Here is a 24,904-nt window from a genome sequence, read left to right on the forward strand (position 1 = left end):
CTTTCTGTAATAAATGTCTGCGTCCTTGACATGCTGCAGCCTAGGGACTGGTCAGCCACTCCTAGAAGTTCACCCATGCTTCCTCTTACCAGTTAAGTTGTTCCAAACCTGCTTAAGCTTAGTGCTCATTAATGTAAATTCTCAACCTAAACATGATATAAACCGATGAATAAGAATGTGGATGAATATAAAATACGAATACGAATGTGGAACATAAAAATTTCTAGAAAACTAGTTGAATTACTTTGTAAAGATTCAGGAAGGATAAATCATTATAAGAACTTGCTGAGATTAAGTGTGAGCAAGACAACTGTTAAGGAGGAGAAACAGAAAACTTGAATCCTTCACAAGTTTCTCTGCAACTGCCTTCCACCATGAGGAAACTCAAAATGGAAATTATAGGCAATGCAATCTGGTAGTGATTTATGCAAGAACAGCCACTAACCTCCAATTAGCATACCTAGATATAAGGAAAGGGCTTTGGCTCCACATCAAAAGATTGGCAAGTGAATGTATACTTATGTGTATTAAATTAATATGCATGCATTTTAATTTTTTTTAATAACTCCTCATTCTGACATTTTTGATTTACACGTTTTGTCAGGTAAGAGATAATTTTGTCAAGGCAGAGTTTTGAAACAGAGAAAATCATTGTTTTTCACACATGCATGGAACCATTAGAAAAATTGGAACAGAAACCTTTAGGCGAACACCTGGCGGGTGTCCCACAGGGCAGGATGGAATTCACAGGCAGAAGGGCCAGGCAAGGAGGATGGGTGTGCCTTCCAAGTTCTCCTCTGCAGCCTTGGGACAGGTGTGCCTGGGCCGTGGGTCAGCCCTGTTAGCTCATTGCCAGGAAACCTAAAAAAAAGCCTGTGATCATCCAGCTAGTGATCGGGTTTTATCTCTACAAATTTGTTCTATTTGTTTTTTATTTTATCCCATTGGCCACGTTCTCTCTCCACAGGCTATAAAAAGTCACAATAGAAGGAAAAAAAATCAATTAGAAATTTAAAAAGGAACTAAATAACTCAAGTTAGAAAGAAAAATCAAACATGAAAATACAGACCATTTAACATGAAGAATGGTGAGTACACTATGTGTCAAAACCCAGGACTTAATTTCCACCTCCAGTCAAGATGGGGTAACAAGGATTGGATTTAACCTCCTGCCTGAACAACCAATGCAAAGAAAAAAACACAAAACAGTGGACGTCAGGTGGAAAGGACAATGATCCTCAGGAGCAGGAGACAGATGAGGTGAGCCTTAAGATTGCCTCAGCTTGCTGCCTTGAGGCAATTTCCAGGCAGCAGTGCGGTTGGGGGCGGGGTAGGCAAAGCCTGGCAAACTCCAGGAGAGTCTCAGGGAACCGAGGCAGCTACAACGTCTAGTACACAGGACTGCACGTGGTTAAGTTGCCCAGGAGAAAACTCTGACATCTGCGGGTTTCCTCCAGTTTTCATGAGAGTAGAGATCAGCATACAGGTTTGAAGAAACTATCTAAGGCTGGGAAAAGAATTGTCCCAGAGAATTAGAGGGACTACTACTCAGCACTCACAGAGGACCAGGAATAGTATCTATTCCCACTAGATAGATGGAAACATTTCGTAATTCACGAGCATGTGTTACAGTGTTTGCATCTGTTGCAGTGTTCGAGAGTTTGGCTTTGGTAATGGGGGAGTTAATCCTAAATAGTTGTGAAATCCTAACAAATCTTAAATCATGTCCCGGCTACAATGGTTTACAAGTAACTTACGTGTGTTCTGGAAGAAAGCTCAAGAATATTTACAGAAATACAAACTATCAAGTATCCAATGAGGTAAAATCCCTATTGACCAGCAACCAATCAAAATTGCAGGGTGTGCAAAAGCAGCAGGAAAACACATCCAATAACGGGAGTGAACCAACAGAAACCAACTGAGAACTGACAAAAATATTAGAATTAGCAGGCAAGGACATTAAAAATTACTGTAACTTTATTCCAATTGTTGAAAAAATTAAGTAAAGATAGTGAAGATACAAAAAAAAAAAAAAAAAGATCCAAAAGTCATGTGTTAATTTACTCACTGGGGGGACTCTTTCACAATGTGTATCAAATCGTGCTCTATACTTTAAATAGACTACAATGTTGTCAATTGTACCTCATGAAGCTGAAGAGAAAAAAAAAACAGAGTACCAATCAGAAGAAAAGCGACGTCAATCAAACTGCTAGAGAGAAAAACTACATCTAAGATGAAGATTATATTGGAATTAATTGCTAACTAGCCACTGCAGGGGGAAAAAAAAAAGGAAAAAGTAGTCTTGAGGACCTAGTAATACAACTATCTAAATGAACACACAGAGAAGACAAAATTTAAAAAATACAACACATCAGTGAGCTATGGGATAACATTAAGTAGTCTCGTATTAAGCGTAGTTGAAATTTCCAAAGAGGAAAGTGAGGACAAAAATTTTTTTTCAAACAATGGCCAAAATTTTCCAATTATGATTGAAATTATAAACCCGCAGACCCATGAATCTCAAAAAACTCCAAGCAAAAGGAACATGAAGAAAACTGTATTAAGGCACATTATAATCCAATTGCTCAAAACCAGCCAGACAAAAATGACACATTATGTACTAGCCAACAGTATTCTTATAGGAAAAAATGCAAGCAGGGGGACAGTGGAGCCACATTTTTAAAATATCAAAAGGGGGAAAAAAACTGTCAAGTTAGAATTCTATACCCAGCAAAAAGATATTTCAAACACAAAGATGAAATATACTTTTCCAGACACAAAAGCTAAAAGAATTCATCACCAGCAAGGCTGCACTACAAGACATATCCCAAAAATTTCCAAGTAGATACCAGATGGATCTACACGGAGGACCAAAGAGCTCCAGAAATGGTTAACTGTCGGAATCATATATAATTTTTACTTTAATCTCTTTAAAAGGGAAGGTTTCAAAAACAGAAACAATGTAGTATGCTGCTTTTACATAAATAAATGCACAATGTATAACAGCACAGCGAGTCTAATGAAGATGTGGGAGGGAAAGTAAAATATATCGGGAACTAAAACAACTATAACTGCAGATAGAGTTTAACAAAAATTGTAAGAAATACCATGTACAACTGTCAGTTAATTTGGAAAGACAGAGAAAATGGTTTTGTTTTTTTTTTTAGAAAGGTATAAATTATTCAGATTGATTCCTGAGAAAGTAGGAAATACGGATAGACTGATAACCAAAACAAAAAACGGGAGAAAAAACCAGTTACTTCTAAGAAATTAGTTTTACAAAGGAGTTTAACAAGTCTTAAAGAAACAGGTTAATTCCTATATTTTTCAATTTTCTTTCCAGGGCATAGAACAAAATAAGCTTGCCAATTCATTCTATAAAGCTAGCAGAACCATAATTCCAAAACCAAACCAACATAATAAAATAATTTTTAAAAGAAAACTTCATGAATACAGATCAAAACCTTAACACTTTTGGAAAGCAAATAGAATTCTAGAGTGTATTAAAGGCACAATATATTGTAATACAGAGTTTTTATAACAGGATGCAATGATGGTTCATGGTTAGGAAACCTATTAAAAAAAAAAAAAAACTACTACCACTATGATTAAGCCTCCTTTTTTAATTCAATTATCTGACAAACATTCCTTCATTCATTCATCAAAAATTTACCAAGTAATTTAATGCCAGGTACTGGATACTGAGAATTCACTGCTAAGACATGGTTTCTGCCTTCATGGAACTTTCTAGAGAGATACAAATAAAAAGAAAATTATAACACAGTATAAGGTTACGACAAGCGAAATACAGGGTACTATTGTTATACATAAACTGCTACAGTAGGGTGCTGATAGAATAATCCTGGAAGAGGATGAGTGCCCCTTCTAGCATGATAGGCAGTAGGTGTGAGGAATATGGGCCTACACAACAGAACTGGAAAGTGGTACCAAAAATATTGACTGATTTGATAGAGAAGGGTGGGGTCAGATTCTTTAGAGGTCTTAGTATATTAATATGTGTTATGTACAAAAGGGTAAAATAAGGGTCAAAAAAGTTCGGAATACTAAGTATAAAGATTTCTTTACTGCAGTACTTGTCAGAAGCTTTATGGTGTTGCCACTCTCTAAGAGAAGGTTATACCATGTCAGACAGTACAGAACATTTACCCGACACTTCATTACAGAACAGAGTGGTATTTCGTGCCACACCCTTGGGGAGAAACCGTGCTCCCACAAAAACACCTCTTCCTTTCTACTGTAGCTCTCAAGCCTGGGTGAACGAGCTCCCCAACTATGTCCAATTTGTTGGGGCCATCTCGTTCTGTCCCTTTACCCAGTACATTTATTAGTTTGGTTACTTTCAACTGGGTGGGATTGAAGTGAAAGAGATCCACTGGAACCTCCTAAAGGGTGTGCCCCGTCATTAAAATCATTAAAAAAGATTACCCTGAACCAGGATTACCTATGAATCAATATGAAAGGATCGGACCCAGAGATACCTTGCAATAAAGCAGTACTAATCTTTGTTAATCTCTATAAGCTACCAAATATTCACATAGGTAAGATACTGGAGAACAAGCTCACTGCAAACAAATCCTTCTACTATTAAACTGTGTAAGCAAACAAACTTTTAATCATGCGGAGTCAATAGTTCCACTTACCAAAAAACGGCATGCATTTACACACAGGGAAGACCTGAGAGTACGTGAACTCCCAGAGACTAAGGAGGGTAACCAGTTCATAACTGGTAAGAACTATAATCCAGATCACTGAAAATCTGATTCTGAAATATTAATTTCAATATGTACAAAAGGAATATTTCAGGATGCTCTAAGAACCAACATTCTTAACACCAGGCCATCACTGAATAAAAGTATGTTGCTAACTTTGTATACATGGTCTCCAAAGTTAGTAATGTCAAAAAAATAAGACACACTCTTTTTTAGATTTTCAATATATTAAAAAAGAACACAGTATAAATGCTGTGGTTACTAATATTAAAAAGGATCAAAATTTTTCAAGGAATGGTTTTTTATAAACAAGTTCTGCAATAAATGGGAAACAGCATCTTGATACACAATTCTGTTAAACAAGATTTAAAAATTTTTAAATCAGAAAAAGTTTAAATTGTTTCAAACGTTCAAACAAAAAAGCAATCTGTACAATCTCCACAATAAAACATACCCATGTACACATGTCCTGGGCACGTTGAAAATGTTAAAGTTTTTAAAGTTTTGAGTAACAGAGGCAGCACTTAAACGGTTCATGAACCTTCTTTTTGCAAAAAGAATACTTTCAGTAAAACATTTTACCATTTTACCTCTGCTTTTACATTTTTGTTATTCCTGAAAAGGGGATTTATGTTAACACTGTATTTTTTTAACGTAAAAAAATACATTTAGAGATATTTAACTTCCTGAGTAACTTCAGTTATACATCAAACATGATTTAATGAGTAAATTTAAAAATTTTTAGAATAAGACAGCATGTATAGATTTACAATTTTATGTTCAATTAGAGTAAAACTCAAATGAGCATGTCACAGAACTTACACTAAAAATTCTCTAAGAAGTCAAATATGACTTAAAACCTTAAATTTTTTTTAAGTATCCCCTTAAAACCCCAATAAGTTTTAAGTAAAATGAGTCACTGAAATTACTTTCTTTTATCAACAAAATACTGACAGTCATTTCAGACTATCAAAACTTGAATGTTTTCTATTATATACACCAAAATCTGATTCACTGACAACAAACTTCTTGCCATACAAAAAGATAACAGATAATTAAAATATCTGCTTTATAATACAACCAATCCATATAATACATCCCTTCGTTAATTGTCTAAAATGATTAGAAACTGTGGCACTTTCTTTTGCATAAAACCCTTTCCTCTTCATAAAACCCTGAGGTGAAAGGTTATTAATGTAATAAAACTGGAACCACAATTCTTATTTCTGTATTAGACTGCAGCTATAGGTTTTAAAAATTTTATAAAGAAATGTGGCAACTTGTAAAGCTGCTCTGTAAAGTTAACAAAACACCTCCAGATCAATTCAGCCAAAGGGACCTAGAATGACCCTCTAAAAACATTGTCCTTTTAATACTTGTTAGTGTCGAGACGAACGCCATTTTCCATCTCTACTACTGTCTCTTCTGTTTTCATAATCGTGGCTCCAGCCATCAGCATTCCGATCTTCATGGAAGTAGTCGTCCCTGCCTCCTCTGTAATGATGGTCAGACCCATGATCAGTGTAGCGTTGTTCACGGCTATAATGTCTGTCCAGGATGTAGGGATGAGAATTCTGTCTGACTTTACGTTGTGAGGATGGCGTCTCCTGGCGCCACTGGGAGCTTGAAGACTGGTTAAAAGTAGGATTATGTGACTGAACTGATGGGGAAAATCCTGACTGATCCAGATGTGGAGAACCGAATTTCCCACCATACGACATCTGTCTCAAAATACTGTTCATCTAAGAGAAAAAGAAGGAAATGTTAACTACAAATATTTTTAGTAGATCCACCTGCCCAGGTAGATCTTAGGTTAAACAAGTCAAAGTTTGTTCATTCCAATGGACAACTACAAGATATTTGTACATAACTACTATTTTTTTTTAAATGTTTATTTCTGAAAGAGGGAGAGGGAGACAGAGGATCCAAAGCAGACTCTGTGCTGACAGCAGAGAGTTCAATGAGGGGCTTAAACTCACGAAATGAGAGATCACGACCTGAGCTGAAGTCGCAAGCTTAACCAACGAAGCCACCCAGGCACCGGCTCCCCCACCACCTCTACGACTACCCCTACTACTCCCTGCCCTCAAGAACAAAACGTAGAAGGGAAGAGGTCATACAAATGATGATAATGTAAATCACTGTCTGATGAACACATAAAGAGTCAAGAGCTCAGTATCATTAGGAAAGGCTTCATGAAGGTGGCATAGGACCTGAGTATTAAAAATATGGATAGAATATTTTAAGGGGGAAGTATATCAAGGAAAGGAAATTACACAAAGATAACAAGGAAACAGAATGTGTTCGCAGAATAGCAAGTAACTCTGAGAGAGGTTACAGACCTCATAAGCACTGATTAATGGACAATTAGGCTAAAAAGCTTTATTGGCATCAGATGTTCAGAGTACCTAATAACTAAGCTAGAGACTTCTGACTTTATGTTACAAGAGGGAAAGTCAAATTACCAGGAAGATAAGCAAAACAGTTACAATAATTTTCAAACAAGTGTGTAAGATGGACCGGTGAGGAGAAAATGGAGACAAGTACGAACTGACTAGACCAGTGGTCCCCCAAATTCTGCCTGCAGATAGCTTATAAGCCAGTGATCATTTTTTTTAAATAGCCTACAGCAAAATGAGAAAAATACGTGATATGTACATAAAAGTGGACATCTCTTTATACTGAGCTCAATTTTACCTTATTTCATTCTTCTATTTTTATTTTGCAGGCCTGCAAAAGGTCAAGGGGTCATAAGCCATGCTTGTGATTGGGCAGTGAAAAAAAGAAGAAATGAATTCAAGAAAAAGAAACAAATAAAGGACGTGACGACAAAATGATAAAATGAAGGACTGGACACAAAGATGGAACAGTAAAACATATGAAGGATTTTAAGCCTAGTCTCACAACCTCATATTATAGAAAAAATGGAAAGCAAGAGGAAGATGGTCTGAAGACTCCAATATATTCAATTACTGTTACAAGCATCAAAGAGAACATATGCTAATAAGTCCTTCAGCCTAGGTTACAAGAACATCAGAGAATAAATTTCCTGTCTTTTAAACACACCACCCCCACAACAATGGATGAAGAAAAATACAAATGTGAAACACAGCTCTTCTATTTATCTTCAATCTTCAAATATGTACTTCAGCCCAGTGAAAACTAAAATGAGTAATCAATCTACAAAGACCATGCTAGTCTAACGAAAACTTAGGACATTACTTAAGAATTATTTGAACATTTCAATCTAAGTGTTTTGCTGTGCTTTTTTGTTGTTTTTTGGTTGGTTGTTTTTTTTTTTTTAACCAAGTCAAGTTGATAAATCAACCTACCACTGCTTGTCTCTGAAAATTTTCTGGAGAAGAGAAAGACCTCTGAATTATCTGTGCTGATGGAATCATGTTATCCACAGTCCTTTCATGCCTGTGAAAGAAAAACAACATATAATCATTCATTTAACAAATATTTACTACATACTAATCATGAGCAAGACACAGGTCCCAAAGGTAGGAATGAACAAGAAAAACAAGGTATCTGCTCTCATAGATAAGGGAAAGGATTCAGAGAGTAAGACAATTTACCTTGTTCCAAGTGTTATTATGAATAGTCGACTAAAAAGCAAGTAAGGTGAGAGACAGGAGTTCTATTTTAGCTCGCTGGTCAGGGATGGCCTTTCTAAAAAGGAGACATTTGAAGTGAAAACTGAGTAACAAGATCACCTGGAGGCAAAACATTCCAGCTGCAGGAAGAACGAGCACAGGGGTGAGCAAGCTATATAGCCTATGGGCCAATCCAGTTTTTGTAACACTCTTGTGTCTGTATTTTCTATGTAGTGTTACGATGGCCTGCAATGCCTGAAACATATATGTGGCCTTTATAGAAAAAAAAAAAAAAAAAAAAAGGTCAATCCTGGGACTAGCACAAAGGCTTAGGCTGAAAACTGAAACGAAAAGGATTTGGTTAATTAGATATGACAGATGAAGGAAAAAGAAAAATTAAGGATAAAAACGCAGATTTCTGGCTTGAGCAATTACACACACATTTACTGAGACAGGGAAGAGGAATAGATCTGGGAGAACAAGAAATTAAGAGTTCTGTAACATAGATAGGATATTAATTTCAAGGACTTATATCTTATTCCCCACCTCCTAAAAAGGAAGCTTACTCTACAGAAAAACTCACTTAGCAAGTATTTTAAATTTATTTTAAAATATTTAGAATCATATCACTAATTGATTTGCCTCATAGTTTAGATATTTTCATTGTGTTTTTTTTTTTTTTTGAGGGAGAGAGAGTCAGAAACATCAAGCATGGGCACGTGTGTGAGCAGGGAGGGACGGAGGGAGAGAGATCATCTCAAGCAGGCTCTATGCTCAGTGTGAAGCCTGACACAGGGCTCGATCCCATGACCCTGGGATTAGAACCTGAGGCAAAAGAGTCAGACGCTCAACTGACTGACTGAGCCACCCAGCCACTTCCCATTTTGGGTTTTCTTAAATTAGTTATATATCCATATGCTAAAGAGGTAAAAAGTATAATTTTCCTTATAAGAAGAGTATAAAAACGATGTATGTTCTAGCCTTAAATTAAAAACAAATCATTTAGTTGCATACTTTTTCCCAAAGAGAATTCTGAGGGAGCTAAAAACTCATTTTTCCTCCACCTGAGATACCTTTGAAGCTTCTACAAAAGTGGTTTGAGATGCTTCAAGTTCCGGATGTGCTGAGAAGTATTTAAACACAATTTCAGTTAGCAAGAAAGGATGTGAAGATGGCACCCTTTGTACACTATTCTTTCCCGCAACTTTGCTGTCTAGTCATCTTGTCATATCGAAGCCACTTTGCCCCAGCTCTTGGCACCGCCCTAATCCAAACCATCAACATCATCCCAGGAACTTCCTTGCTATCTTCCAACTAATGCCAATACTTTGCTACCAACAGTTTCCTCATTGGTCTATTTTCAGCCTTGTCCCCCCAATCTGTTCTCCCACAGCAACCAAACAAAGTGTTAAAATACAAACCTGTTCCCGTTATTGTCCTACTGAAAACATTTTGGTATCTTTTGACGGTTTTTAGGATAATGTTCCCAATTTCTAACTATGGCCTAGAAGAAAGACCCTATATCGTCTCACCTCTTCTACCGCACCAACACCATCTGCTACTCTCCATTTCTCATTCATTGTGATCTAGGTACGTTGGCCCCTTTTAGTTCCTCATTCGTTTATATCATCTCTCCTCGCTGGATCTTTTCTCCAAGCATGTTCTACTCTTTCTCTAGAGGACTTATCAAACAGGTAGTCACAAAACATACACATGTCTTCATGAAGACTTGTAAGCTCCATTAGGCAGCCTATCCTAGAGGCTTCGTCACAATGCCTGGGTTTCAATCCCAGTCCACTATTACGAACGGTTCAAACTTGGGCAAGTTAACCTCCAATCCTCATTTTCTTCACATATACGGTAGAACTAACAATAACCCCTACCTCATAAGACTGCCGTGAGACACGAGAGCATAAATGCAAAGGAGCTGAAGAACCTGACACATGTTTGCTAACTCTTCCTTAAATGAAGCCCATTATGATTGATGGAATAACTCTGTGGATAATCCAGGAAAAAACTGTCCCTGGTGAAATATCGGCTTTCCTAGCGCAAATAAAATTATTTATGTAAATACGGGATCTTTTCTAACCCTTAGTAACTAGAAGAGGTTCTAGACATCAGTCAACTCAGCTTTTCCTGACAAATGGAAGGACAGGATCAGAGAAATGACACTATCTCAAGATTACGCAATCGGTGGAGGCACACCTAGAATCCAATTCTACAAACTCTTAGTCCACTAGTCTGTTTCCAGACAGTGATTTTTAAACTGCAATTAACAACCAACTGGTGGTCAAAACTAATTTAAATTTTTTAAAGGAAACAGATTAGAAAATAGAGTATACTGAAAATAATAAGGGCTAAGTAATGTTCTGAGAAGTTTTCTTTCAGTTATGTACAAAAATATGTGGGTGTATGTCTTTCCAAATGAACATATAGTTAACATATGCATCCGTTTTAGAGGTACTATACATACATGTCTGTCTATAATCCCCTTGAAACCTAATTATACCTAATTATAAGTCAACATACAAATAATATAGCAGAAGAATGAAGAAGAAGGAGCTTAAAGAAGGAAACAAATCACTCATTGTGCGTTTTGGGATCACTACCTAGGAAAATTTCTGACAAATGATTTTAACAATAGGTGTAAAATATTACCTGCTAGGAGATGTAGAGGTAGGGCTTGAGTTTCCAATATGATGCTGGGGATATGACAAACTGACATCCTGTGAGGCATGGCTACTTCCTAAAATAAAAAAAATTGAGAAATTATTGATAGAAACCTTAAGTTGAAATTATGTCTCCCCTACCCCAAATCATGTAGACAGAGGCTACAAAAGAAAACCTTAAATTACACTAAGACTGCTTTACAATTTCATCAGAGTAAAACTTATGTGTTCAATACCAGATACTTCCAAAACAAAGGGTTCCAAACAAGGTATTATCCAATGTATAAATATCCAATCTGGCCATAATATTCTGATCCCCACACTAAATTTTGAGACTGGATACACAGAAAATTTCACCCTCATCAGGATCCAGAATCAAAATTTGTAAATGTGAATTACAAAGCAGCTAGGAAAAGCGTTTTCAGAAAATAATCCTTGCTCCTTTCAGAGCAAGGACCCAAACCCAAGTCATTCTAACAACAAAGTTTACATTCTCTTCACCAACCCAAATTCAATTTTATTTTATTTTATTTTTTTTTAATTTTTTTTAACGTTTATTTATTTTTGAGACAGAGAGAGACACAGCATGAGCAGGGAAGGGGCAGAGAGAGAGGGAGACACAGAATGGGAAGCAGGCTCCAGGCTCTGAGCTGTCAGCACAGAGCCCGACGCGGGGCTTGAACTCACGAACTGTGAGATCATGACCTGAGCCGAAGTCGGACGCTTAACCGACTGAGCCACCCAGGCGCCCCTTTTTTTTTTTTTTTTTTAATTTTCTTTTTTAACGTTTATTTATTTTTGAGACAGAGAGAGACAGAGCATGAACAGGTGAGGAGCAGAGAGAGAGGGAGACACAGAATCTGAAACAGCAAATTCAATTTTAAAATGACAACTTTCAAAAGCTATGTTGTCAATATTACCTATTTTCAGGGATATATAGTTTACTATCCACAAAGTTTGAAATATTTTCATCTAAAAAGAGGTTCTTTAAAATTGAACAAAATTAAAAACAAAGAACTGAGAAACAAACAAAAAGACCCAAACAATTAACACTGAACAGTTACCTGATCTAAACTGAATTTTGATGGGCCTCCCAAACAGTTTGATTCCATTAAGCAGATTCATCGCATAAGGAACGGACACTTCATGTTTGAAATTCACAAATGCAAACTGCTTTGGTTTACCATCCTTATCTTTCGGAATTTTCACTTTTATTACTGGCCCAGCCTATAGACGAAAAGAAAAATCTCGAATTTTGCAAAGATGAAAAACAACAAAAATGTAATCAGAAAGTCTAAAAAAATGGACACACAAGAATTTCCACCTCGGTTACAGATCCTATAGCTACGACCAAACACTTGATTAATTTATGTGGGGGAAGGAAGACCATAACGAACTGGAAGCAGTCGCTCAATTTACATTTCAGAGTACCTTATGACTTTTTAACAGGGCGACCAACATCCATCATTTTCTCACTCCAGGTAACGGTTTATCAAGACTAGTCCGGTTTTCTCGGACTAAAAATTCGCTTTTTTACCGATTAACCAATCGTTACTAGCTGTTAGAGAACAGAACTGGAGAGAAAAGGATACTCTGAATTTTTAACACATTTTAATGCAAATATTAACACAGAGACACTACAAGCCTGCTTTTCTACAGCGTATTTAGGAGTCTGTTTTAAATATTCTAATGCTGCAATTAAAAAAAAAAAAAAAACTTACGTGGAAAACAAATAATGACCAAACAATTAAAATATACTCTACCAATGAGTCACTTCAGCGTGAACTCACCAGGGCTCTTTCCATAAAGCGACCCCCAGCGAGCGCGTCACTTTCCCAGAGTGACCTCCGGCCCCAAGCGGCCCAGCCTTAGGGCGACGGGACCCACAACCCAGCTTTCGAAAAGAAGGCGGGCCTCGCCGTTGGGCCGAGCCATAGGAGAGCCGGATAAACGAAAGGAAGAGCCGGCTCTCGGCCGCTTACCTGGTGGAAAAGCTCGAAAAGGAGCTCCTCGGTCACTTTCGTTTCAAGGTTGCCCACAAAGAGCGTGCGATCCGCTTCCGCTGCCGCCGCCCCCATCGCAATGTCGCCCCCTCCCTAAAAAGGCCGAAGGGTCATCGCCGCCGCACTCACTGCGCACTCTCGGAAACCCCACGCCCTCGTCGACCCGGGCGTCACGGACGTAGACGTCATTCACGCTCGCTCTCGGCTGGCGTCGACGTGCGCGGGCGGGCTGCGCATGCTCGAGAGGAGAGCGCCGGTTGAAGGCGGCTCCTCCATCGGCCGCTGCTGGAGTTAATGGCTTCCCCTGTAGGCGGGGGTCGCGTTCGAGACCGGCTGGACTGATCTGCGTAGCCGCCAAGAGCCTACCTTGACCGAGGGACGTAACAAACACTGCGGGCAGTGTTTGAAGATGGCCCTGAACTACGTGCCCCTGTCGGCCGGCGATCAAAGGAGCAGGATGGCCTACCGCGCCTCCCACGGCGATCTCAACCCGTCTGCCTTAGCCCTGGCGATGGTCTCTGGAGACAGCTTCCTCGTTGCCAGGCGTGAGGCGATTCTTCCAGGACCCGCTCCTCGTCAGGCCGTCCGGCAGAGCGTTCAGGCCGACAGCCGTCGGGCGACTGGGGTCGGCCGCAGCCCGCCACGCTTTAGAAAGGGAAGGGAAGCTGATGGGCGGAACCGCTCCCGTCAGGCCAGATTCTCACCTTATCCGACCCCCGCGGTCAAACTGGATCTCTTAAGGAGTGTGCTGCAGCAGCGTCTGATTGCAGTTGGGAGTGTTGTCGCAGCCCGTCTTTCGGCTTAATATGCAAATCTCCCGTCGGCCCTCGATCCGCTTGTAAACAAGGCCTCTCTCAAATCCTCTCGTGGTGCCATGGCAGTCTTATTTTTAGAGATGTATTTAAATTTTAATATAAAAACACGTAGGAGTCCTGTTAATAACGGCTTAATACGGAGGAAATTTTTACTTACTGCTTTATTCCGATGGTTTTAAAGCGGCCGGGATGATTAGATCAGGAAGAAGGTAGAGGAGATTTTTTTTTTTTCTTAGTCGCAAAGCTGAGCCACCCTTCCCAGAGGTCAGCAACCATTTGTTTCCCCTTGTGCACTCCATCCCAACAAAGGATCCAAATTGCTCTGCCAGTCTTCTCTCCTCTTCCTCGCCAATTGTCCTACTTTGAGATTGGCGATTGGAGCTTCCCTAACTGCTACCTCTATACCCCAGACTATTCCCATTACCTTTACTTTTGTTGGTGGAAAGGAAATGCTTAGTTTTTATTTACCACCCTGGCTCATCCTACCGTAGGGCCCAACGCTTGGCCTATTATCTAGTCCTTAATCCTTTTCCATCTCCCTCCACTTTACAAACTCCAATCTCAATCATACTAAGAACAAAAGCGAACCTAAACCTCGCTGCCCATTCAAATTATTAAGCCAATTTACATTTCTGTTTTTGCCAAAGGCTCCAAAATGTTTTCACATTTATATTTGTGATTTTATTAGCATTCTTTCCTTGACCTGCGTCTGTTGTCCCCAGATCCAATGGTGGAAACCATTAGTCTCACAGTTTCCTTATTAGAAGCTGTTCATCTATTCACTCTAGCATCTCCTTCAGACGTTCTTGTTTGTCTTCAGTCATTCAACCGTTCAGTAATATTTGAAGATCTTCCTAGTGGTGAGCACTGTAGACAAACTTTACAGTCAGGCCATCAAAGGGATCAAGGAGTGTGCTCTAGATAGGGAGACTAACCAATAGTAATCACCACCGGACTTTTCCTTAGGTGCAGCCTTAATAAGCACTAGTAGCAATGACTTTCCATTACCCTGTACTATCCTGGCTCTTCTCTTACCTGGTTGATTGCACCTTATTTTCTGATATTTTTATTCTCTGCATCATCCATTTCCTAAGGTTTAAAGGATAATATTGGGAGACAGTGGGCTTTTTAAGTGCCACCTCTATGTAAGCAGGTAGACTAGCTTTTTCCCAGTGGACTCCTCTGTAATTATGATCAGATAAAGCCAAATTGCCACACGCCATACAGTATTGAGTTGTTAGAACCATGTCTGAAGAAGAATGTTGGTAAATCAGAGCGTGATTAATACAGTGAGAGGTCTGGAAACCAGGTCATAGGAAAAATGACTGCCTTTTATTGAGTGCTATGTGTAAGGCATTGTGCTAGGGGCTTTTAGTCATTTTATTCAGATATTTATTGAGAACTTACTCTCTGCCTGATGCTACCTGTACAAGGCAGTCAGACTAAAATGGTGAACAAGATCAATAATGTCTCCATTTTGATAGAGCTTTATATATGTCCTTTATTTCTCACAATGGCCCAGAAAGACATTATACTTCATCTTATTGCTGAGAAACCAAGGCATGAAGAGATGAAGTGTCCAAGATCATACAGCTAGTGAATGATAGAGGCTTGCAGCTGTTCAACCCAGGTTCCTCATTTGAACCATGCAATACAAAAGAATTATTTCTCAATTCTCCCAAGGATAGTGTATATCTAACACTTTTCTACATACCTAAAAAGTTAACTCATAATATATGACGGGTGCCTTCCTTAGACTGGGCATTACAAAAATCTATGGTTGAGAAAAGAATCCCAAGTCTATATTTTACGAGTTTTAGACTGGGGAAGAATAATACAATTAAGACTGAAGGTAAGAAGGTTTTCATAAAACTTACAGATGCCTAATAGTGAAAAATAATACCTCACAAAGTAAGATAAATTCAGCCATAAAGTTCAGATAGAGATTAAATTCTATCAAGTATGAAACAGGATTAAATGTCTTCCTAGGATCATCCCCATTTAACCTATAATACTGTACTTTTTTTTTTTTTATTTTTTTTATTTTTATTTTTTAACGTTTATTTATTTTTGAGAAGAGCGAGACAAAGCATGAGTGGGGGAGGAGAGAGGAAGAGGGAGACACAGAATCTGAAACAGGCTCCAGGCTTTGAGCTGTCAGCACAGAGCCTGATGTGGGGCTCGAACTCACAGTCCGTGAGATCGTGACCTGAGCCGAAGTTGGACGCTTAACCGACTGAGCCACCCAGGTGCCCCTATAATACTGTACTTTAAAAAATAAACATGTCGGGGCACCTGAGTGGCTCAGGTGTTTAAGCGACCAACTCTAGATCTCAGCTCAGGTGGTGATCTCACAGTTCATGGATTCGAGCCCTGTGTTGGGCTCTGTTGACAGTGCAGAACCTGCTTGGGATTCTCTCCCTCTCTCTCTGTCCCTCCCCCATGTTCTCTCTCTTCCTCTCTCAAAAAAAACAAACAAACAAAAAAAAACCTTAAAAAAACATAAAAATGTTTAAAAAATAAACATTAAAATTGGAAATGAGAAAGGCACCTGAGTGGCTCAGTCAGTTGAGCGTCCAACTTTGTCTGGCTCACGTCATGATATCCCAGTTTGTGGATTGGAGCCCCTTGTCAGCCACAGAGCCTGACAGGGTGCTTGAACCCACAACCCGCGAGATCTTGACCTCAGCTGAAGTTGGACGCTTAACTGACTGAGCCACCAGGTGCCTCTATAATGATTTTTTAAAAACTTACATAAGTATTGATTTTGTGGACTATTTTTTGTATTACTCTTTTTTTTCAAATGTTTATTTCTGAGAGAGAGGGGGACAGAGGCTCCGAAGCAGGCTCCAAACCGACAGCAGAGAGCCTGACACGGAGCTCGAAGTTGCAAACCGCAAGAGCATGACGAGCCAAGTCAGACACTTAACCAACTGAACCACCCACCGCTGAACAGACTTAACCACCCATTTTTACTCTTAGAAAATGCATCTACTGGGGTGCCCAGGTGGCTCAATCGGTTAAGCGTCTGACTTTTGATATCGGCTCAGGTCATGACCTCACAATTATGGTTTGTGAATTCGAGCCCTGCATAGGGCTGTGTGCTGACAGCGTGGAGCCTGCTTGGGATTCTCTCCCTCTTTGCCCCCTTCCCTGCTCATGCACATGCTCTCTCTTAAAATCAATAAATAAACATGAAAAGAAATAAAGGAAGATGCATCTATTTTAGAATGACAACATGCTATACTTAACCACTGTTACTGACTAAAAATTCATTTTGTACACTAACAGTTTTAATAACATGGACTGCTCATGGGAAAACGTCGTCCCTGCTTCTAGATAATCTCATCAACAGAGGTTTATGTTGGTTCTCGTTTCCATAATACAGTCTTTGTGACTCTAGGAACACAGTGTGACTTGGACAGTAGTGCAGATGTTAAGGAGAATTTAGATTTTCGTTGGCTCAGATTTAAAATGATGGAACATTTATGTGAACAAGGTTCTCCTCTTGTCAGACAAAACACAATAAACCACACTATTTTCTTCCGCCCCACCCCCCACCCCGCCCCATCACCCCCTCTGGCACATACGCTCCATTATTCAAGCAGAGCCCTACTCCTGATGACCCCACACCTAAACCAACAAATGAAGTCACTCCTTCTGGGTGTTCCTTTTCTCATGTGCACTTTCATGCCAGGCTTTTGTTTCTTCATTTACAAATCCCAGCTTTTTCCTGAAGCTAAGAAATATGCTTTAAGGGCATAGTTAGCGCTGTACCCCCTCCTATGGTTAGATGGTCCAACCCGTCTGCCTGGAACAGTATGCCTGTTACCTCAGCATAAGTGAGAGCACCCTCTTCTATTCTCAAGTATTCTGGTTTGCACAGTAAATATGGTCATTCTATGTATTATACCTCATTTTTCTCTTCTCATCCTATTCTCATTTCCAGTTAAAAGTTTTTTAATGTTTATTTTTGAGAGAGACGGAGTGCGAGTTGGGGAGGGGCAGAGAGCGAGGGAGACACAGAATCCGAAGCAGGCTCTCCCTTTCTCTCTGCCACTCCCCTGATAATGCTCGCTCTCACTCTTGCGCGCGCTCTCTCTCTCTCTCTCTCTCAAAAATAAACATTAAAAAAAATTTTTAAAGCCAGTGTAAATTGCTGTTTTCTATTGTCCCATATTTATTATATCATACTCGGTAACTGACTAGCATGTGTTGAAGTGGAGTCTTATTAGTATACTTACTTCCTCTATCAGCACTAAAACTGTTAAAAAGAATGCCGATTAGGGATATAGAAAATGGAGGCCAAGGAGACTGTTTTCCCTCGGTAACCAGCTTTCATGATAAGCCTCTGTAAGAAGGGTAACTTGGAAAGAAAAGCAAGGAGGGAACAAAGTCCTACAGGAAAGATGAGTAAGTGAACTCGTGATGGTCAGAGAGGCTCAACTGTCTGGCAAGCAAAATTGTCTTTCTTTCCTTCAGTGAATCTATCCAGGGGCTGTTAAGGTGCACCTTTGTCTACCAATTTCCATGAAAAGTGCTCTCATTTTCCTACCAACCAAATGTATGTCTGAATACCCATGACTCCATACCACCTATTTCTTGTCCTTATCACCTGTGATCGTTCAAAAGCAAAGTCCTGCCCATTTTATCTTCACAATGTATGTTTCTGTAATCACTTTCATCACATGGATTTTATTTACCTGGATATTTAACCTGTTTTCTTTGCCTCTGGCTTTCTACTTCATCCTAAATGTATACAGCCTCAAGGCTGATGAGCCTAAAGCATATCTCTGATCACAGTTTTTATTTCAGTGTTTCCCAAAGTGTCTTCCACAAAACTTCCACTAGAAATAATAAGATACTTCATTGTAAAAAGACAAGAGATCCCCTATTACCCAGCGATTGCACTACTAGGCATTTATCCAAGGGATACAGGTGTACTCTTTCAAAGGGGCACATGCACCCCCATGTTTATAGCAGCACCATCAACAATAGCCAAAGTATGGAAAGAGCCCAAATGTCCATCGATGGATGAATGGATAAAGAAGATGTGGTATATATGTACAAAGGAGTATTACTCAGCAACCAGAAAGAATGAAATCTTGCCATTTGTAGCTATGTGGATGGAACAAGAGGGTATTATTACGCTAAGCGGAATTCATCAGTCAGAGAAAGACAAACATCACGTGACTTCACTCATATGAGGACTTTAAGACACAGAACAGATGAACATAAGGGAATGGAAGCAAAAATAATATAACAACAGGGAGGGGGACAAAACAGAAGAGACTCTTAAATACAGAGAACAAACTGAGGGTTGCTGGAGGGATTATGGGTTGTGGGATGGGCTACATGGGTAAGGGGCATTAAAGAAGACATTTGTTGGGATGAGTACTGGGTGTTATACATAGGGGATGGGTCACTGGAATCTACTCCTGAAATCATTATTGCATTATATGCTAACTAACTTAGATGTAAATTAAAAAAAAAAAATCAATAGGTGCGCCTGGGTGGCTCAGTCGGTTAAGCGTCCGACTTCGGCTCAGGTCATGATCTCGCGGTTGGTGAGTTTAAGCTCCACGTCAGGCTCTGTGCTGACAGCTCAGAGCCTGGAGCCTGCTTTCGATTCTGTGTCTCCCTCTCTCTGACCCTCCCCCATTCATGCTCTGTCTCTCTCTGTCTCAAAAATAAATAAACGTTAAAAAAAATCAATAAATTTGATGAGTGGTGTATGTTTTATCACCTTGTCAGGGAGTCATGATGTATAATCACAGGTTAACTATTCTGATAATTCCTTTACAGAAAAAAAAAAAAAAAAAAAAAAAGCTGTTTAACTTCATTTTAACCAGTGTTTCACAAATTTATTTGTCCATAAAGTTTTAAATTTTTGCATACTACCTATCTTCCCGAGGAGCCTCAGTTCTTTTTTTTTTTTTAAATTTTTAAAAATGTTTTTATTTTTGAGAGACAGAGAGAGACAAAGCATGAGTGGGGAAGGGGCAGAGAGAGAGGGAGACAAAATCCAAAGCAGGCTCCAGGCTCTGAGCTGTCAGTACAGAGCCCGACTCGGGGCTCAAACTCATGAACCACACGAGATCATGACCTGAGCTGAAGTCTGATGCTCAACAGACTGAGCCACCCAGGCACTGCAATGAGGAGCCTCAATTCTACAGAAACATCATTCTATATGCTGCCTCACTTAAGAACTTTCATTGGCTCCCCACTTTGGGTATTAGATATGGATTTTTATGTAATGTAGCAGAATTTAGTAAGTTTCCAGAATGTTATTAGGCAAACTGGTTGGTTTCCCCACTCATGGTTAGATAAGGTTCAACCCCATCTTTATTCCATATGATGACTGACTGGTACCTGCCATTGTCTTTGGTGAGTGGGGTGGGAGGAGGGAGGCAGGCATGAGGCTGCACACTCCCTAGCTACAAGGATCAAGACGGGGGTTGTTACTAAGGAAAAGCATTAGGAACATCCCCTGGGGAATACAGGTAGATGCAATTATCTCTTAAGTATGCTAATAATGTAATATATTTTTTAATGCGATTATTTACAAAAGAAAAAAATGTAATGACTTACTTGGCTATTACTTCACTGGAGTAAGTGAAGGCAGCCTTTCTTAAAAATACACTTCTTCTAAATTGGAGGAGAAAAATTCTGCCTTAATAAGCTTCGCAAAGACCTGAGAGTAACTGAAGGAACGCAACTCTTAAAAAACATTGCACACTCCCTACACAGACCTTTAAGACCTTCCATAATCTGAACACGCTACACGGCCAGCCTTCTTTCTTATTCATAATATGCCCTGGTGGTTGCTGCTCTTTTCTGCCTCTGTGTCTGTGCCTATTCCTGTCCCCTTAACTAAAATGTGTGTACTTCTCATTTTCTGCCAGTTAAACGTGTATCCATCTAGATTGGTCAAGTTTCTTTACGTTGCAAAGGACACACCCATTTTAACCAGGTTAAGCAAAACATGGACTGTACTGATGCACAGAGCTGGAAAAATGTGAATAAGCTGATGTTCTACCTAGCAACTGCTTATCCCCCATCTAACAGCACTTTGGTTTTGCCATTCCTTGGAGCCCCTCCCTCCTCCTCCATTCATGTATCTGGGGAGAAACTTCACACCTACCTCCAGAGATAGAGCTATCACCTAGGTCTTACATGCTCTCCCACACTGAAGCTCCGGGAAAGCAGACAAACACATCCAAATTTATTTTTATATCCATTTGTCTCTGTTATCCAAAGACTAGATATTTAATGAATGCCTGTAAAAGGAATTAATGGATGAACGTCACATAGACTATCTTTCCTTGGAATCAAAACCCAGGAGCATTCCAGGAAGGCAAGGGCAGGAAGTGTAGTCCCCTCAGTCTAAAATTATCCAGTTTGCTGGGCAGGTAAGAGTAGTATGGCAAGACAAAATAAGCTTTGTTTAAAGGTTTTGCTTCAATATGGAATCAATCTGCCTCCAGAAATATAACCTAAAGATAAATCCTAATCCAAGATGTAGACAAATATTTATGCACATAAATATTTCATGCACTTTAAAATGTCCCTTTTTATAATTTTAAAAACATGGAGTTTATATGTACAAAACAGATGATGAGTAAAGAAAAAAAAATGAGTGGTTACTGTATACCAGGTTGCTACTAACCACATTCACAAGGATTATTTTATTTAATCCTTATAATCATTCTATGACAGGAGGTGGCAAACTTTTTGTGTAAAGACCCAGGTAGTAAATATTTCAGACTTTGCAGACCAAGGGACAATTGACGGTATTTTGTGGGTACTTCTGTAACGAGAGAAAACAAATTTCCACAGAATTTGTACTGATGAATTTCAAAATCTAATAGCTGATACTTTTTTTTTTTTTTTTTTTTGGTGATGTTTATACTACTAAAAAGATGGAATTCTTTTTCCAGGGGTGGGATGCATTTTGCTTTACTGAAGTTCAGAGTTAGTGTTCTCTGTCATCAAAATCAGTAGGAAATGTTCTTCTGTTAATGTTGATTTTTAGTGAGATTTTATATATTTTATCTTTGAAAATGTCTTTGAAAATTTCTTTTCATAGTACTGCCAAATACTGATATCAACCCGTGAGTATATGGTTTTAATTGAGCATATTCATTGCTTGGAAGGCATTTACGCAATTCTGTTAAATTCTTCTCTTGATATTTGCCTTTTAGTGTATCATTATGTTGCAGATTAATTGCTTCCATTTGAAGGTGGAAGCTCTCCTCAATTGCACAGTTGAATGGATTTTGAAATATGGAAATTTTTTTGCATTCACATCCAGGTCCAAAAGATGCTGCTGGAACTGTAGTTTGAACTCAGAAAATATATCTACTACAAGTTTGTGCGGGTAGGGAGACCTTGCTTCTAAACTTTTTAACAGGAAGTATATGAAGCAGCTTGAGGTCACTTGTGATTCAAAGATAATTGTTGACATTATCTCACCACAGTGTTAAGTTTGGTGTGTACAAGCCATTTTGCCTTATAGCTTTAGAGTTAATTCATCAAGAAACATCAAGCCTGCAGCAAAAGCTAATTTCCTAAGCCATTCATGGTTCAGTGACAGTGGTGGAGGGCAGTTCTTCCTACCCCTGAAAAACGTACAAACCATACTTAGGTGGAGGGCTGTGCAAAAATTGGCAAAGGGCTGGATTTGATCTGTGTGCCTTAGTTTGCAGAGAACCTTATTTAGGGCACAGAACTATTGTTATGCCCAGAATTCGTGATCCCCAAAGACCACCAGGGAGCCGGGTCCGATGCAAAAGCAAAGAGCCTTTATTCGAGCTAGCTCCAGCTCAATCCCCTACCTGCACCGACGCAGCGGTGAGATGCCTGGGAGAGAGAGCGAGTTTCAAAAGCACAAAGGTTTTATAGGGTCTAGGGGCTGTTGGCGAGGTAATGGCTGTGGCCTCAGCCAATTGGCTGGGGAAGGGTCGGAGTCCTGTTTCAAAGGTGGCCAGGCATGTTTTGATCGGGAAGTTTGAACATTTGAACGGGTGAGCGGGAGGTTACTTAAGGGGAGGAGGCGTGGTCTGAGGTTTCTGCGATTTCCCGGAAAGGGGGCATGTCGAGGACATAGTCACTCAAGGTGGAAGACACAGAACAAGATGGAGTCGGCCGGCGTAGGTCCGCTCTTTCATTCCCCCCTCGTCATGTAGCTTGTGGACCCAATCATGGGACCAGCTGCATTTCTATTTTGTCCTCTTCTGTTATTAGGTGCTTGCACTGAGCACAGAGGACCGTTAGACGGCCCCCACGCCGTCCCCGACAAACCGGACCAGTCTGTTGATTATACAGGGTCCGAGGGTTACTAGTAGGAGGAGGATGGTGAGGGGTCTGGCAAGGGCTGAGACGAGGGTATTTAACCAGGGAGACCAGTTGAACAAAGACTCGTACCAGGACTGAGATTGTTCTAACTTTCGTTTTTGCAGCCCTTCCCTTATGAGGGCCATAGATTCTTTTACAACCCACGAGTGATCAGCATAGAAGCAACATTCTTCCCCTAGAGCTGCACATAGTCTTCCTTGCTGCAGGAATAATAAGTTTAATCCCCTTCTGTCTTGGAGTACTACTTCTGATAAGGAAGTAAGGGATTACTGGTTCTGCGCATGGAATCCGGGGGCGTATGGTGACAAGGGGAACGGAGTTTGGAGGTCTACGCAGAGTTCTGGGAACCAAGTGTCCCTGGGGTGGCTCTGGGAGGTCTGATTAAGTATTGTCCCCGAGCTGGTGTCTATGGTCTGCCAGGTGATGTTCTGGGGGGCGTGGGGACTCCCGGCAGCATGAGCAGTGACAAGCAGAGCTAACAGTTACCAATATTAGGTGGGTCGAATGCGCTGTAGCTTGAGCTTGAGCAGGTTGTGTTGGTCCCGATTGACAGCCCATCGCGTGACGAAATCCTTCCGGATCGAGGAGGGGTCCACTGACCGAACGTGGGTGTGATGGACCCAGGTCACAATGCCATCTACTTTGAGAGCGGTGGGGGTTGTCAGCAGCACGATATAGGGTCCCTTCCAGCGCGGCTCAAGGGTCTCTTGGTGGTGTCTCTTGATGTAGACCCAGTATCCTGGCCTGTACTGATGAGGTATCGGGGTCGGGCCAGCCTCGTAGATGGCACAGAGGCACAGCCAAATGTCCTCCTGTGCCCTCTGGAGCCCTCTCAAGGAAAGAAAAAGTTCTTGATCTTTAAACTCAGCAAGAAGTTCAGCTCAAAGGTTGGGAATAATAGGGGGTGGCCTGCCAAACATGATCTCGTAGGGAGTAAAACCCAAGGTGTAAGGGGTGTTCCTAACCCGGTAAAGGGCATATGGTAGGAGAGTCACCCAGTCCCCGCCAGTCTCCATGGTTAATTGGGTAAGGGTCTCTTTTAGGGTTCTATTCATTCTTTTTACCTGTCCTGAGCTCTGGGGCCTATAAGCACAATGTAATTTCCAGTTTGCCCCCACCGCCTTGGCTACTGCCTGTGTTACCTGCGAGATAAAAGCTGGTCCATTGTCTGATCCTACCATGGCAGGAAAACCATACCTGGGTAAGATGTCTTCTAGTAGCTTCTTAGCCACCGTCTGAGCCGTTTCATGCTTGATTGGGTATGCCTCCACCCAGCCAGAGAAGGTGTCTGTAAATACTAAAAGATATTTATAACCATACTTTCCTGGTTTGACTTCAGTGAAGTTGACTTCCCATTGGGCTCCCGGTCTGGTGCCTCTGAGCCTGGTTCCTTTTTTATTTGAAGTGGCTCTTGCGTTGGTGAGTTGGCAGGTCTTGCAGGCAGATACACCTTGCTCCATTTTGGTGTCCTGTTGGTGAATCTTGATTCTGGCTTGTCAAATTAAGTCTTTTAATTTTCGGGCCCCCATGTGAGTAGACCGATGCATGTGCTCTAATATTGAGACTCCGAGCCGGTCTGGCAGCACGAGCTCCTTGTTAGGTGTATACCACCATCCCTTTATCTCCTGGGCCATGGGGAGTTTCTTGATCTGCTGTTAACTCCTCCTGGGATTATTTGGGCTGGTCTGATAAAACTGGGTCTCCCAAGTCCGGTAGTTGTTAAGCCGTTTTC

General features: G+C 40.3%; 2 protein-coding genes across 2 annotated transcripts; one reads left to right on the forward strand and one right to left on the reverse strand.

The window, feature by feature from the left end:
• Positions 1–2,889: 2,889 nt before the first annotated feature.
• On the reverse strand, positions 2,890–13,087 carry RBM7 (RNA binding motif protein 7). Its single transcript, XM_060604796.3, has 5 exons — positions 12,980–13,087; positions 12,062–12,224; positions 10,987–11,074; positions 8,062–8,152; positions 2,890–6,471 (listed from the first exon to the last, which is right to left on the reverse strand). Exons 1-5 carry the CDS (start codon positions 13,073–13,075, stop codon positions 6,109–6,111), a joined length of 801 nt encoding a protein of 266 aa, XP_060460779.3. The 5' UTR covers positions 13,076–13,087; the 3' UTR covers positions 2,890–6,108.
• A 322-nt stretch (positions 13,088–13,409) lies between these two features.
• Positions 13,410–13,862, forward strand: CD1H11orf71 (chromosome D1 C11orf71 homolog). Its single transcript, XM_060604798.2, has one exon. The coding sequence runs from the start codon at positions 13,410–13,412 to the stop codon at positions 13,803–13,805; it is 396 nt and encodes a 131-aa protein (XP_060460781.1). The 3' UTR covers positions 13,806–13,862.
• The last annotated feature ends 11,042 nt before the right edge of the window (positions 13,863–24,904 follow it).

The sequence above is a fragment of the Panthera onca genome, chromosome D1, assembly GCF_046562875.1.
Source record: "Panthera onca isolate mPanOnc1 chromosome D1, mPanOnc1 haplotype 2, whole genome shotgun sequence".
Taxonomy (NCBI): domain Eukaryota; kingdom Metazoa; phylum Chordata; class Mammalia; order Carnivora; family Felidae; genus Panthera; species Panthera onca.

Excerpts from the sequence above, each read along its gene's own strand:
- RBM7 (XM_060604796.3), bottom strand. The coding sequence starts at position 13,075 with ATGGGGGCGGCGGCAGCGGAAGCGGATCGCACGCTCTTTGTGGGCAAC. Across the intron at positions 12,225-12,979 it reads TTTTCGAGCTTTTCCACCAG|GCTGGGCCAGTAATAAAAGT; the intron begins GTAAGCGGCCGA and ends TTTCGTCTATAG. Across the intron at positions 11,075-12,061 it reads CAAAATTCAGTTTAGATCAG|GAAGTAGCCATGCCTCACAG; the intron begins GTAACTGTTCAG and ends TTTTTATTTTAG.
- CD1H11orf71 (XM_060604798.2), top strand. The coding sequence starts at position 13,410 with ATGGCCCTGAACTACGTGCCCCTGTCGGCCGGCGATCAAAGGAGCAGG.